General features: G+C 45.5%; 1 protein-coding gene across 1 annotated transcript in view; it reads left to right on the top strand.

Moving 5' to 3' along the window:
• LMTK2 (lemur tail kinase 2) overlaps window positions 1-13,935 on the top strand; it is a 43,563-nt gene that overhangs the window by 21,857 nt on the left and 7,771 nt on the right. The window contains exons 7-12 of the mRNA XM_087729110.1: window positions 2,972-3,105; window positions 3,618-3,702; window positions 4,757-4,878; window positions 7,066-7,215; window positions 7,820-10,577; window positions 13,445-13,571. Of these exons, the coding sequence (XP_087585236.1) occupies window positions 2,972-3,105; window positions 3,618-3,702; window positions 4,757-4,878; window positions 7,066-7,215; window positions 7,820-10,577; window positions 13,445-13,571 (3,376 nt within the window). The remainder of the gene's footprint in view (window positions 1-2,971; window positions 3,106-3,617; window positions 3,703-4,756; window positions 4,879-7,065; window positions 7,216-7,819; window positions 10,578-13,444; window positions 13,572-13,935) is intronic.

Raw genomic sequence — 13,935 nt, 5'->3', positions numbered from 1 at the left:
CACACCAAATTCCTCGTTGATAGAATGACGAATGACGAGCAGAGATTTGTGTTATAAAGTGGCTGGGCTGTTTTCTATTGCCAGGGTAGCTTGCTTGGCAAGCCCGTCTGGCTTGCGGAGGAAGTCTCTCATTTGAGTAACCTGGTAGGAAGGCGGAAAATTAGCTTTTTGATCCCTGCAGGTGTCCTCCGTCCCCTTTGGCTTCTTGTCTTGGGTTTTGTCACTTATGGAAGACGAATTTTCCAAGGGCGAACTCTTGCCTCAATACTTCTAACCTGTTTCCCCGAAAATAAGCCCAATTGGGCTTTTGAGCGCATGCGCTAAAATTATCCCTCCCCGAAAATATTGCAACACAGAAGCAGCCATGAGGTGACCACACTCACCGCCTCCTGCACCTCAAAAACAGTAAAACCTCCCCGAAAATAAGGCCAAGTGTTTATTTTGGGGGTCAAAAGAAAATAAGACCCTGTTTTATTTTCGGGGAAACACGGTGGAGAAGGGAAGTTTATACCCTACCTAGAATAGGGAATCTTGCTCTGTCTTCTTGTTCTGTGTCCTCTTCTCCTCCTAATGTGAAGAAGGGCCAAAACCAGTCTTTAACCTTTGATTCTAATCCATTTTCTTTCATCCTCTCAAAAGATACTTGCAGTCCTTTCCCTTACTTGACGAGGTATCTCCTCGTTCCCTCACTGATTATGTGGAATGATTTTGGCCATTTGACTTCATCAATTTCTTGCTTCTCCAAGCTGTATGATTTAGACTGGTACCGGTTCACGGCCCATTAGGAAAACGGGGCCATGCAAGCAAGTGAAGCTTCATCTTTGTAGGCGTGGGTTCTTGGTAGCGTGCAAAACCACACCAACCCTCCGGTCTATGGAATCTCCCCGCCCCCCCACAGAACAGTTCCCTGGGGGCCCAAAAGGTTGGAAGCTGCTGATTTACACCAGTGTTTCTCAACCATAGCCTCTTGAAGAGGTGTGGACTTCAAATCCCAGAATTCCCCAGTCAGCCCTGGGGAATTCTGGAAGTTGAAGTCCACACCTCTTTAAGATGCCAAGGTTGAGAAATACCCGTTCAGACCCTTCTGTGGTGCTCAGTGTTGCCCCAAGACACTGGCCACATGTTATTACTACTTTTTGTTGCCTTCTGGCAAAAGATACAGAACAATTCAAACTCGGACCGCACGTCTTCGGAATAGCTTTTATCCCAGAGCTATAATTGCACTCAACGATGAACTAAAGGGCCACCGTCAGTGAGCTGTTGGACAGCACTACTTGGTCTGTTGTGTGGATCCGTGGGTGGTTTAGGGGCAGGGAATTTTGGGGTGGGGGGGGTGTCTGGGGATTGTTATGTGTGTTGGGCCTGGTCTCTGGGGTTTATGTGAATTTCTTTTTTTCTTTTTTTTTAACTAGCTCGTCGTTTAAAAAGGTTTTATTTCTTTTAAAAAACACAAATATTTCATCATTCGTCAATCATTAAAACATTGAAGTACAATTTTTTTTGTATACCCCTCCCTCCCTCCACCCCCCGAACCCCCCTCCTCCTCCCCCCCCCCCGACTTCCCAGAACCCGTACACGGTATGGATTTTTAACTAACACTGTCTAAAATCTATTGAGAAAAAAGAAATAAAGAAATTAATGACATTCTACATTGACCTTAGCTTCTTCTTACTGAACTAACTTTAAACAGTTTAAATCATTTCTGATCTTAAGCATAGGCTAACTGGAATTTCTTGGTCCCGTATTTATTTTGTATATAGTCAATCCATTTTTTCCAGTCTCGTTTATATCTCTCATTTGAGTGATCTTTAAAATATGCCGATATTTTAGCCATCTCGGCTAAGTTTGTGACTTTCAATGTCCATTCTTGGATTGTAGGCAAGTCTTCCTTCTTCCAGTATTGCGCCACCAACAGTCTTGCTGCAGTTATTAGGTGCAGAATCAAGTTAGTCTCTACCACTGTAAAGTCAGTACAGTAAAGTCAGGGGTTATGTGAATTTCGTTGTGTGTGTAAACTGTATATACGTACAATGACAATAAAGTAAAGTGTTTCTATTACTACTGATGAGAAGAACAGCTAAAAAAAAAATCAGAGAAATATAAAGGCGTTCAAATAAACGATCCAGCAAATGTGTGGAAAGAAAGTTGTAACAGTGCCAGCTTTCTTGCACTGCTTCTCTACTTTCTCTAACAATTGGCTGGCGCAATTCGTGCCGTCCCAAAAATCTGAAAAGCACCGTCATTTAACTTCACGTAGCCGCTAAATGAAATATGTCAAGGACCACCTGTAATGCCTTCCTGAGATGCCCCATCGAGACCGACGATATCATGGACTGGTCAAAGATTAGAAAGATGTCCCTTCAAGCACTCCGTAGCTAATTAACAAGGATTGCTCTGGAGCACTTCCCGAGGGAGGCCTTAACATCCTCTGGGACGCCAGTATCCGAAGCAAATATATCCTTGCCCTGCCTGCCTGCCTCTCTGTTTGCTAATGAGAAAGACAGCCTGTAATTAAAGTGATAAAACAGAGATGTCGCTGCCTGCTGTGCCTTGAGCAGTAATGTCTTAAGGCTATACCTTTCACCCGGAGTTCACCATTAGCAAATCAGTCCGGCTGCTGTCTCAACATACAAAGGCCAGGAAGGCACATGACGGGGCCTTGCAAAGCTTCAAATCCAGCCTCCAAAAATTGCCTTGGGAGGTGCATTCGCTGGCTGGGGAATTCTGGGAGTTGAAGTCCGGACATCTTCAAGTTGCCAAGGTTGAAAAACACTGCCTTAAGGGACTTGAAATTTAATGACAGTGCTCTCTTAAGCACCAGTTTATTTATAACTACTGCTAGTGATGTTGTTGACTAAACTATGGTACTAAACTATGTGTTAAGTTGCTGTTTTTTTTTAAATACCTGTTAATTGCCATTGGCAGGAAAGGCTGTTTATAGCCATTCTCAAATTCTTCTTTTTTTTCCCAGGGTGACCTAAAAACCTATCTCTGCAACGAGCGGGACAACATTAAAGGAGACGCTCAAATAATGCTGCTGCAGAGGATGGCCTGCGAAATTGTGGCGGGACTTGCCACGATGCACAAGCACAATTTCGTGCATGGGTGAGTCTTGAAAACCCTGAACGCCAGGGGGTGGTTCTTCTTATATAGACTCAGTGAAGTCTAGTGTCACGGATAGCTGGGGAATTCTGGGAGTTGAAGTCCAGACTTCTTAAGAGTTGCCAAGATTGGGAAACAGTTGGCTTGTTCCTGAGAAAGCATAAATCACAATCTTAGTCCCCCAAAACCCCTCTTTTATTTCTACGGCTATAAATTACATGATGCTAACATTGATCTGAGATCTCTGACTCAAAGGAGACTGGCCAAGAAACAGAAAGTCCATTTGCAACACAATGCTCATCCTTCAGGTTTTAAATAGAGACAAATATAACTGTGGAATGGCTGTTGCTATGGCACTTTAGAACCAGGCTGAATTTAAAGCTGAAATTTAGCCTCGTGTTTCTCAAAGATAGTTTTGGTAGCTTAGTTACGTTCTTGAATTTTCTCATTACATCTTGCGTTGAACTTTTTTTTTTCCTTCCTCTTTGTAATATTCTGTTTTTTTTTTTTTACAGAGATTTAGCTTTAAGGAATTGCTTCCTCACATCTGATTTAAATGTAAAAATTGGAGATTATGGAATAGGATTCAGTAGGTACAAGGTAAGTCAACCCATTTAGAAGTCCTCAGATTAAGAACCTGATTTTGACAGTATCCATTTTCATCTAAAATCCTATTACTCAGTTGCTGGGATATTTCATGTAGCAGCCACTAGATTTCTTATGTGTACTGATACTGACTTGCAAATAGTTATTAGAAATGGGCAGGCTGCATTAAAGTACCCCTGTTCTTCTTTTCCTAACTGGTTTTGCTGACATTGGTGTATCTTTTGGTTCCTCAGGGCAACGTTAGGGAGGGTGTGCAAATACTATATCCGACCCCATTCCAATCCGGTCTGTGTGCAGCTTAATGAGGCTGGTGCATTTTCCTTCAGGGGAGAAAGATTTTCCACATTGCTTAACCTCTGAAGACCATATTCCAGAACATTCTACAAGAATACAATATGTCCAATCACATTTTTTTGACTGGTAGAAGAGAATGTATGTAGCTCAGGGTTGAACTGTAGATGTTTCTTGTAGAAACATCTGCAAGAAAATGACCAAATTCAGAGAGCATAAAAAACTCCACAATCATCATCATCATCATCATCATCATCATCATCATCATCATCATCATCATCATACTCTTCCTCCTCCTCCTCCTCCTCTCTGCAAACTCCACCCCCTTCTAGCACTGATGGTGTTACCTAGTTTGGCTCATGAAACATCTGGCACAAAACAACCAAGCTCAGAGAGCACCAAGGACCCCACCTCCTCCTCCTCCACCTCCTCCTCAATTCCACTCCCTTTTAGGACTGATGATGTTACCTAGTTGGGTCATGAAACGTCTGCAAGAAAACAACTCAAGCCCACAGAGCATTAAGGAACCCACATTTCCCTTCTAGTTTTTTTTTTAACTTGTTTATAATATTTCTTGTGCTGCTTTTACACTTTTGCAAAAAAGGCAGGAAGGGAGGGATTTCCAATTCCTAGGACACTTCTCAACCGTGGGAAAGATTCTCGTTGAATAGATCCAAAAGTGGGTTCAGCTAAACAAATTGAAGGCATTTGATACGGCCTTCCCTTGTCATGTGGTTGTTTTTTTTTTAATCTCTAGGAGGATTATATCGAAACAGATGAAAATAAATTCATACCCCTCCGGTGGACAGCTCCAGAACTGGTGACCAGTTTTCAGGACCGGCTCTTAACAGCAGAACAGACGAAGAACAGCAATGTCTGGTAGGAAGATACCAAAGTTGTAAGGGGGGGGGGGAGGGCCAGAGGAGGGCGGAGGAAGAACTGTGGCTTCATAGCTCCCAAAATCAACTCTATGGTTCCGTAACTTGATGTTCATGATCCCAGAAGCTCTAACATTAGTCACACTTATTTGACAATTAAAAAATTGCCCGAATTCTAGATACTGACAAACCAAACCACTGTAAGAAAACATACCATTGTATGAAAAAAAATCCCCCTGATAAGGGCATCTTTTAGGCCCGGCAGCCATCTTTTTTACATTGGGCCTTCAGGCCTGCCACATTTTCTACTGTGGGAAAATGGGAGGAGGGGACTATATGGAGTATGGGAGATATATAGTCTAAATAACATTCCTTTCTCAGAGAGCCAAGGACACCTTGCCCTGCACCTGGAACGGTGTGACTGGGAGGCATCTCCAGTTTTGGACGGGGCCTGGTTGGGCCATGTGACAGAGATGTGGGTGCTGGGCAGGGACTTGGATTTTTATTTGGTTTATTTATTTATTTATTTATTTATTTATTTATTTATTTATTTATTTATTTATTTATTTATTTGTCTTGTATGCCGCCCACTCCCGGAGGACTCCGGGCGGCTCACAAAAGACAAGGGAAAGGCGGGGAACGAGACAAAGACAACATATTAAAAACAAAACCAACATTCACAATTTCCATGGAGGTAGATGCTTCTCAGCTCCCCCCAGCCTGCTGGAACAGCCAGGACTTGGTGGCTTTGCGGAAGGCCGGGAGGGTAGTAAGGCTCCGGATCTCAACAGGGAGCTCGTTCCAGAGGGCCGGAGCTGCAACAGAGAAGGCTCTCCCCCCGGGGAGTCGCCAGCCGACATTGGCTGGCAGATGGAATCCGGAGGAGACCTAACCTGTGCGATCTAATTGGTCTGAGAGAGGTAATCGGTTGGGGAAAACCTGGAGCCTTTCAGGTTTGGGTTTCCCCAGATGCTCCAATAGGACATCTCTGATAAAATGGAACTTTAAGGAACTTCAAGCCTCAGAGTCTTCTTTCGTTGGGGGGCGGGGGAGGGTCTTACTTGACACTTGACAGCATCGGTACTATTGAGCTATACAGAGTTTATCGATCTGCATATATTCTCCCCTTATTAGAGAGATTGCCAGGAAGGGCAGACAATTTTTATGTAGGCTTTCTCCTCCAGGACACAAACCCGGCTACTACGTACGCAGTGGCAAAATTCTGTGTTGCTGCAATGTCCATAAGAAAAAAAATGGTTACAGGAATTATAGTTGTCATATTGAACCAATTATTTGGACATATCTCTAACAATTTCTGGACCATTATATCTACTCCCATACTAATGGGAGTGGAGTCTGGAGGCTAAAACATATGAAAAACGGTTGCAGGAACTGGGTATATCTAGTTTAATGAAAAGAAGAACCAGGGGAGACATGATACCAGTCTTCCAATATCTCAGGGGCTGCCCCAAAGAAGAGGGAGTCAAGCTGTGCTCCAAAGCACCTCAGGGTAGGACAAGAAGCAATGGGTGGAAACTAATCAAGGAGAGAAGCAACTTAGAACTGAGGAGAAATTTCCTGACAGATAGAACAATTAATCAGTGGAACAACTTGCTTCCAGAAGTTGCGAATGCCCCAACACTGGAAGTCTTTAGGAAGATGCTGGATAACCATTTGTCTGAAATGGTATAGGGTTTCCTATCTAGGCAGGGGATTGGACTAGAAGACCTCCAAGGTCCCTTCCAACTCTGTGATTGTATTGTATTGTAATTGGCTTTTCATCCACGTAAACCAGGGAGTGACCCAAACAGTTGGAGAACATGTATGTTATTATCCACTTTTAATGTCAATACTTTTTAAATATATTGTAAAAAGTAATGTGTATTGCTGGTCTTTGACTGTAATAACAGATTTATACTATACTGACAGCATCTCTTTCATCCAGTCCTACAAATTAAGTCTCCCACCACCACCACCCCAGCTGAATTTTAAAACTTAAGACACTCTACGCTACAGGTTTTTTGTGATACAGAGAGGCACCACATGAGTTGGCTCCTAATATGTTGTTCCAACCTGCTCTCAAGTAGTGAATCCTCTGAATCCTTCAGTCAGAGGTTAAAAAAAGAAGTTGGCACTCCATTAGCCCCCGTGTGATCTGACGTCTTACTGAAGCCTTCTCTTTTGGCAGGGCCCTGGGAGTGACGCTGTGGGAACTTTTCAGTGGCGCCACGAAGCCTTATTCTGAGCTCTCCGATGAGGAGGTTTTGACACGAGTCATCAAAGAAAAACAAGTCAAGCTGTTGCAACCACCACTCGAGCAGCCCTATTCTGATCGATGGTAAAAACACCACGTTTTGGGCTTTCAGTCAAGCTCTGTCATTCAATGAGAGTTTCAGAGTGGTTCAGGAGGCTTCAGGCATTTTTGTTAGTCTACAAATGATGGATGGATGTAGGAAGGGAAGGAAAATGAGTGAAAGGAAGGGAAGAAGAAAGGAAAGGAGAAGGAGAAAAGGAAGAAGGGAGGGAGGAAAGGAGAATAAGGAGAGGAAAGGAAGGGAGGGAAGGAAAGAAGAAAGGAAAGGAAAGGAAGGAAAGGAAGAAGGAAGGGAGGAAAGGAAAGGAGAATAAGGAAAAGAAAGAAGGAAAGGAGGGAGGGAGGGAAGGAAAGAAGAAAGGAAAGGAGAATGAGGGAAGGGAAGGAAAGAAGAAAGGAAAGGAAGGGAGGGAAGAAAGGAAAGAAGGAAAGGAAATCAAGATCATTTGTGGATTGTCCCTTCTGGAGTTCAAATTGCTCTCTTGATTTCGAAAAATTAAAGAATAAAAACTTTCCAGGTACAATCACTTTGAAAAGCAAGGTTACTTTAGAAAACTCTTACAAGAACTCTTGACCTGAAATAATTTCCTTGTTACAAACAGTCTCTTTGAAATCTCATCCTTCCCAGGTATGAAGTTCTGCAGTTCTGCTGGCTGTCTCCGGAAAAGCGAGCCACCTCCGAGGAAGTCCACAAGCTTCTGGTCTACCTCTGCATGCAGATTCAGAAGGATTCCGTCATCGATCCCGAACAGTGGGAGGACCTCAAGCCCAACATTTCAAACCGAGAACCGTTGGGGAGTTCCGCTTTTCCCATCCTGGATCATTTCACCGGCAGCCGATTTGGCCGCGAGATGGAAGAGGTCCTCACCGTCACCGAGACAAGCCGAGGACTCAACTTTGAGTACATCTGGGAGGCAGCCAAACACGACCACTTTGAATGTAGCCAGTCAAACCCCATCGACAACAAGACTTACACGAACATCTTCTTCCCGGTGGAGGTTTTTGAGAACACGCTGACTGACCAAGGGCCTGGAGCTCAGGTTGAAAGTGGACAGGAAGTGTCCCTTCTGGTGCCTGGAGAACTTCCCGTGTTTAACGCCCGCAAACCTTCGATTGGAAGTGATTATTACATCCAGTTGGAAGAAAAAATTGGAGGCCTTAGGAACATCAATTTTGACCACCAGGTGGCTGAATTGACCACCGAAGTGGACAACTCTGAAGTTCCGAAAGACCAAAATTGCCACGTGGTGGTTCTAGAACACTGTGCGGCTGAATCTAGCACAGACGGGGATATTTTCTGTAGCAGTGCAGATCCCAAGGAAGAGAATTTACAGGCTCTGCTTAGCCCTTCCCAAAACGGTGGCATCATCACCAAAAATGAACAGTTGGCAAACGGAGTCAGTAGACTCGATTTAGCTGACATAAACGATATCCGTCTGGAGCTGGAAGCGATTTCACGCTTGGACTTTGAGGAATCTACCCAGGGCTTGCCCAAGAAGAGAAGCCCCTCGCCCACCTTTCAAAATGATTTCTTGCAAGAAGACGCCTCACAGGAATCTGAACTTAGCCGACTGACTTTAGAGGAACTGTCTGATAACTTCCTTTTTCTCCAGGAGAATAATTTATTGAAGGGGACCCCGAGGGACGGAAGCGGTGGCGATCTCAGTGGAGCTCGCGACCAAGCAGATAAATTAGACCCAGCGAATATGAACTCTTTGGGAGTTGAATGTAACCTGGGTGGAAAGGTTTGTGACACTAACGAGGATCTTCTTGGGCGAATAGGGACATTTTCTGGTCTCCCTGGGGTCGATAAGCAGCTCCTATTGTCCTTTTTCAGCCCAGAGAAAAGCCCTCCTAACAGAGAAGTTGGAGTTAACTCTCCCCACAATGTTGCCGCTTCTTTCCTTGGAACGGAACAAGTCTCCGAATCCGGTTCCACGGATATCCACTCCACCCGTGTCCAAAACCAGACCGGTGGCGTCCGCTCCTGCCCCGGCGTTTCACTCAATGCTGAAGAAGGAGAGGAACATCAACAGGAACTTCAACACAACAGTCACTCCTGGGAGTTGACCTCCGATTTAAACCCTGAGAAACCCGAACGAGATCGCGCCGACATTCTGAAGGAAAGTGACAGAACGCCTCCAGGGGAAAGCTACGACCCAGCGGGTCGTCTCCCCACAGATCGCATCAGCCACGATAGCCTCCTAGAAGACAGTTCATCAGGTTCAACCCCGAGCCTGGGACAACTGGTAGACACGCCAGACTCCTTCGAGACATTAGACATGAACGAAGTTTTAGAATCCTTCGAACCGGAAAGCCCCCGGAAGTGTTTACCCCCTGATAAGCCCGCCGACAGCGGCTACGAAACGGAAAACCTAGAATCTCCTGAATGGACTTCCCATCTGGTTGGCAGCAATTCCGGTGAATCGGGGGAAAATCTTGTGCAGGAGAACCCCGCGATCATCGTGTTAGCGGACGTCAATCCTTACGCCGGCCCGACAAGCATGGATAATTTTGAAACCACTCCTCAGGCAGCTTTGGAAGGCGTCCATAATTCATACAGAGACTCGGCCTACTTCTCCGATAACGATTCGGAGATTGATAAGAAATCTGAGGCTTCCAGTCTACCGAAAAGGCCAACAGTATTAATCAAGGACCACACCGATTCCTTTGAAGTGGAAAACGCTGGTAATGCAAAAAATCCTTCAAATGTCAGTGAAGTCGCTAATTATCAGTTCGTCAATGACTTGGCCTCACAGCTGGAGGCCGATGGAGGAGTAGAAGACCGTGAGTCGGACGAAAGAAAGCAGGAGTGGCTTCATGAAGCCAAAGATATGACACCATCGCTGCTTGTCCCTGACCTAGAACATACAGATGAGGATGAAATATATGAGGATTTCCCCAAAAGCGTATCTTGCATAGGCACCAGTACAGCAGATTTTTTCCCCGAGGGTGATCCAAAGCTCATGCCCGCCTTGTACGATGCTCCCGGACACTTTGAGAAATCCATACTGGGCCACCTTGAAGGCCATAAGTTGAAAGAGCCCGATATCGAAGGGAAGTATCTTGGGAAGCTGGATGTCCCTCGGTTGCTGGACCTCACCTTAGACGAAGAGGACGCCGACGAGGAAGATGGGAACAGCGACGATTCAGAGGACGATATGAAGAGCTTCAACCTTCACGGGCTCAGCTCGGACAGCGACGAGGACATCATGGTGTACCCCGTGCCGGAAATCATTAGCGATAGAAGTGATGGGAAGCACTTAAGGAGCTTGCTGAAACAGCCAAAGCAACCCCAGGAGAACCACTCGACCCACGCCTTTCAGAAGAATGGGAAAAAAGCAGTCACATTCTTTAATGATGTCACCTTATATCTTTTTGATCAGGTATATCTTCCCTCTTTTAAAAGAATTCTTGGATTTCAGAATGGAATCTTCTTTTTAAAAAGGTTGCTTCCTTCCCCGCCTAGCAGGGGTGGGTTCCTGCCAGTTCTAACCTCTTCTATAGAAGAGGTTCCACAAATCTACCCTGCCGTTTAGAACCAGTTCCAGCTCCTTCCCCCCGCCCGGCCGCACATCATCAAGATGAAGAGCGAGAGGAGGAATTCTGGGAGTTGAAGTCCACAAGTCTTAAAGCTGTCAAGTTTGAACACCCCTGGGGTTTTTTTTTCTAAAGGGTTAGGGGTGCAAGGGTCTTGTAACTTGACAGCTTTAAGACTTGCGTGCTTCAAATGCCAGAGTTTCTGAGCCAACGTGACTGGAGGAGGAATTCTGGGAGTTGAAGTCCACAAGTCTTAAAGCTGTCAGGTTTGAACCCCCCCCTGGGGTTTTTTTTTCTAAAGGGTTAGGGGTGTGATGGTCTTGTAACTTGACAGCTTTAAGACTTGCGTGCTTCAGTGCCAGAGTTTCTGAGCCAACATGACTGGAGGAGGAATTCTGGGAGTTGAAGTCCACAAATCTTAAAGCTGTCAAGTTTGAACACCCCTGGGGGTTTTTTCTAAAGGGTTAGGGGTGCGAGAGTCTTGTAACTTGACAGCTTTAAGACTTGTGTGCTTCAAAAGCCAGAGTTTCTGAGCCAACATTTTGGTTGCTAAATAAGAGCATTGTTAAGTGAGTTTCACCACATTTTACAAGTTGGCCACACCCACCTAGTCACATGCTGCCAAGCCACTCCCACCCGGTCACATGGCTGCCAAGCCATTGCCACAAAGCAGGCCATACCTACAGAAGAGGTTCTAAAAAATTTTGAAACCTACCACTGCTGCCTAGGTAAGGCAGAAGGAAGCATATTTCTTGAGTAAAGAGAGGCGGGTCAAACTCTACCCTAGCTAGCAGCCACTGTCTATTTCTATGGCAGTTAGTTACGGAGGGGCACACTCAGCGCGACCACATTAGCCTGGCTTGGTGTGACACCCATTTCCAGTCAGTGACAGGGTTCATGTCCCTCAAAGATGACAGTGAGAAGGAGGGGAGAGGTCAGGGCAGCAGTAGAGGGTTGCCTTGGAGAAGGATTTAAGAATTGTGGCCCACCAGGAGTCAGTGGAGCTGCTAGTAGATTCAGCCAGTGAGAAGGTTGGGGAGAAAGATGGGCCAGTCCTGGAGTCTGGGGAAGGCTCTGAGGAGGGCTCTGTGTCAGAGGCAGAGAGGGGGTCAGGGCCATATGACAGTTATCAGCTGCCTTCGGAGTCCGACATCAGTGAGGCAGACGAACAGCTGGAGCCCGTTCCCAGTGTGCACATGCACAGAGCTGCCAGAAGGGAACAGCTAAAGAACAGAGAGCAACTTGGGAGTAAGGCCACAGGTGGAGGATGAATGGCCCCTCCCAGAGGAAATGAAAGAGGAGCGAAAGGAGAGTGGAGTTTGCAGGAGACCATTAGTTCGCTTCATTGGTTCATGACTCTCCGAGACTCCTGGCCAAGTTTTGCAAATATGGTCCTGGCAGCTCTCCAAGCCAGATAAGGTCTGTGACTGTAAATCCTCCCTTGAAAGACTTTGCTGGAAGTGAATGAGCAGAATTCACAGTCAATTAATAAAAGGAGTCTTTGTCGGGACCAGGAGTTTGCTTCCTGCTCTCGGGAAGCCTCAGTCAGAACATTAAGTATTTAAGATTCCACTGTTTCTACAAAACCTTTGTTCCCCCAAAGAGACTTGTCTTCAGACTGTTGTTTCTCAACTTTGTAACTTAGGAGGTGTAGACTGCCATTCTCAGAATTCCCCAGCCAGCAACGGTGGCTGGGGAATTCTGGGAGTTGAAGTCCACACATCTTAAATTTGCTAAGGTTGAGGAAAACGCAGACAGATTAACAGAGTTGGAAAGGCCCTTGTAGGTCATCTAGTCCAACACCCCCACCCACCCCGGCCAAGTAGAAGACCCTTACCCGATTTCCGACAGATGGCAGTCCAGTCTCTTCTTGAAAGCTTCCAGGGATGAAGCTCCTACAACTTCCGAAGGCACTTGAAAGAACAATGTCTTGCTGTGTGTGTGTGTCCCAAAAGATGCCCTAATTAATTTACGAGCCTTGAGACAAAATTCAAAAGAAATCCAGTCATTTATTAGGAGCAACATTTTGGCATGTTCTTCTGCAGAGCCAAATCTGATTTCCGGTCAATGGTGTCTGAACTTTACCCCTGTGTCTCCCCTCCACTCAGTCTGTGTCATAAATCACATCCACCAACGAGGTGCTGCAGCAGGCTGTGAACTTTCGCGCCTCACACGCCTGCTGTAGAAATCTTGAGATCCAACCCTGGTCGAAGGTATGCAAGGAATTCTCCCTTTTCCACGTCGACTTGATAATAGTCATGGAAACGCTTTACAGGTTGACAGTGGGATAGAATTATACAGGGTAGTCCTTGATGTATGACCACATTTAAGCCCAACATTTCTGTTGCTAAGCGAGGCAGTTGTTGAGGTGAGTTTTGCCCCTGTTTTACGGTCTTTTTTTGCCACCGTTGTTAAGTGAATCACTGCACTTGTTAACTTAGTAACCAGATTGTTCAGTGAATCTGGCTTCCTCATTGACTTTGCTTGTCAGCAGGTCACAAAAGATGATTATGTGACCTGGGGCACTGCAACAGTCGTAAGTACGTGCCAGTTGCCAAGCGTCCGGATTTTGATGCTACAACGGTTGTGTGGAAAAGGGTCATGACTTTTTTTCCCAATGCCGTTGTCACTTCGAACGGTCACTAAACGGGCTGTTGTAAGTCGAGGACTTCCTGTAAGGAGCATTTCTTGTGATCCTTTTTTTTTTTTTTAGGAAACACCAACCAAAGAACTCGGAAAGCGTATTGCCGAATCAAACTCTAATCACACTCCTGTCCCGGCTGCCAGTTTCGGTTACTTGAATAAGTTCACCAGTTCAGAAAGTTCTACGGATGAAGAAGGTAGGAATTCTGTTTGTATCGGTCATCAGTAGAAGAATAGGTTCCTCCGACAAGAAAAACCTTAAGTTTTGGAATTGCCAGTTAACGCCGTTCCTCTTAACATCCGCAAAAGGTGCATTTTCCAGTTAAATTTCTCCAAACGTCAGTTTTCAAGCCGATCTTGCTTTTATCCCATCCACGTTTGCCTCCTTAAAAAAAAAAATATAACAACAATTTTCTTCCCTTATCTGACAATTCCAAAATCCATCAAAATAAGCACCCTCTAGGATGGGGACAGAGCGGTGGTGGGGTACGACCCGTACGCCCAAGTATGGGCATACCTGTGCCTGCTGGCAGCACCAGGTACCTGTCTTGTACAGTGCTC

This window comes from Thamnophis sirtalis, unplaced genomic scaffold (genome assembly GCF_051295495.1).
Source record: "Thamnophis sirtalis isolate CommonGarterSnake01/CBP01778 unplaced genomic scaffold, rThaSir2_p1.2 scaffold_14, whole genome shotgun sequence".
NCBI lineage: Eukaryota > Metazoa > Chordata > Lepidosauria > Squamata > Natricidae > Thamnophis > Thamnophis sirtalis.
The sequence above is the reverse complement of the archived record's forward strand: the minus strand, read 5'-3'. Positions and strand labels throughout refer to the sequence as shown.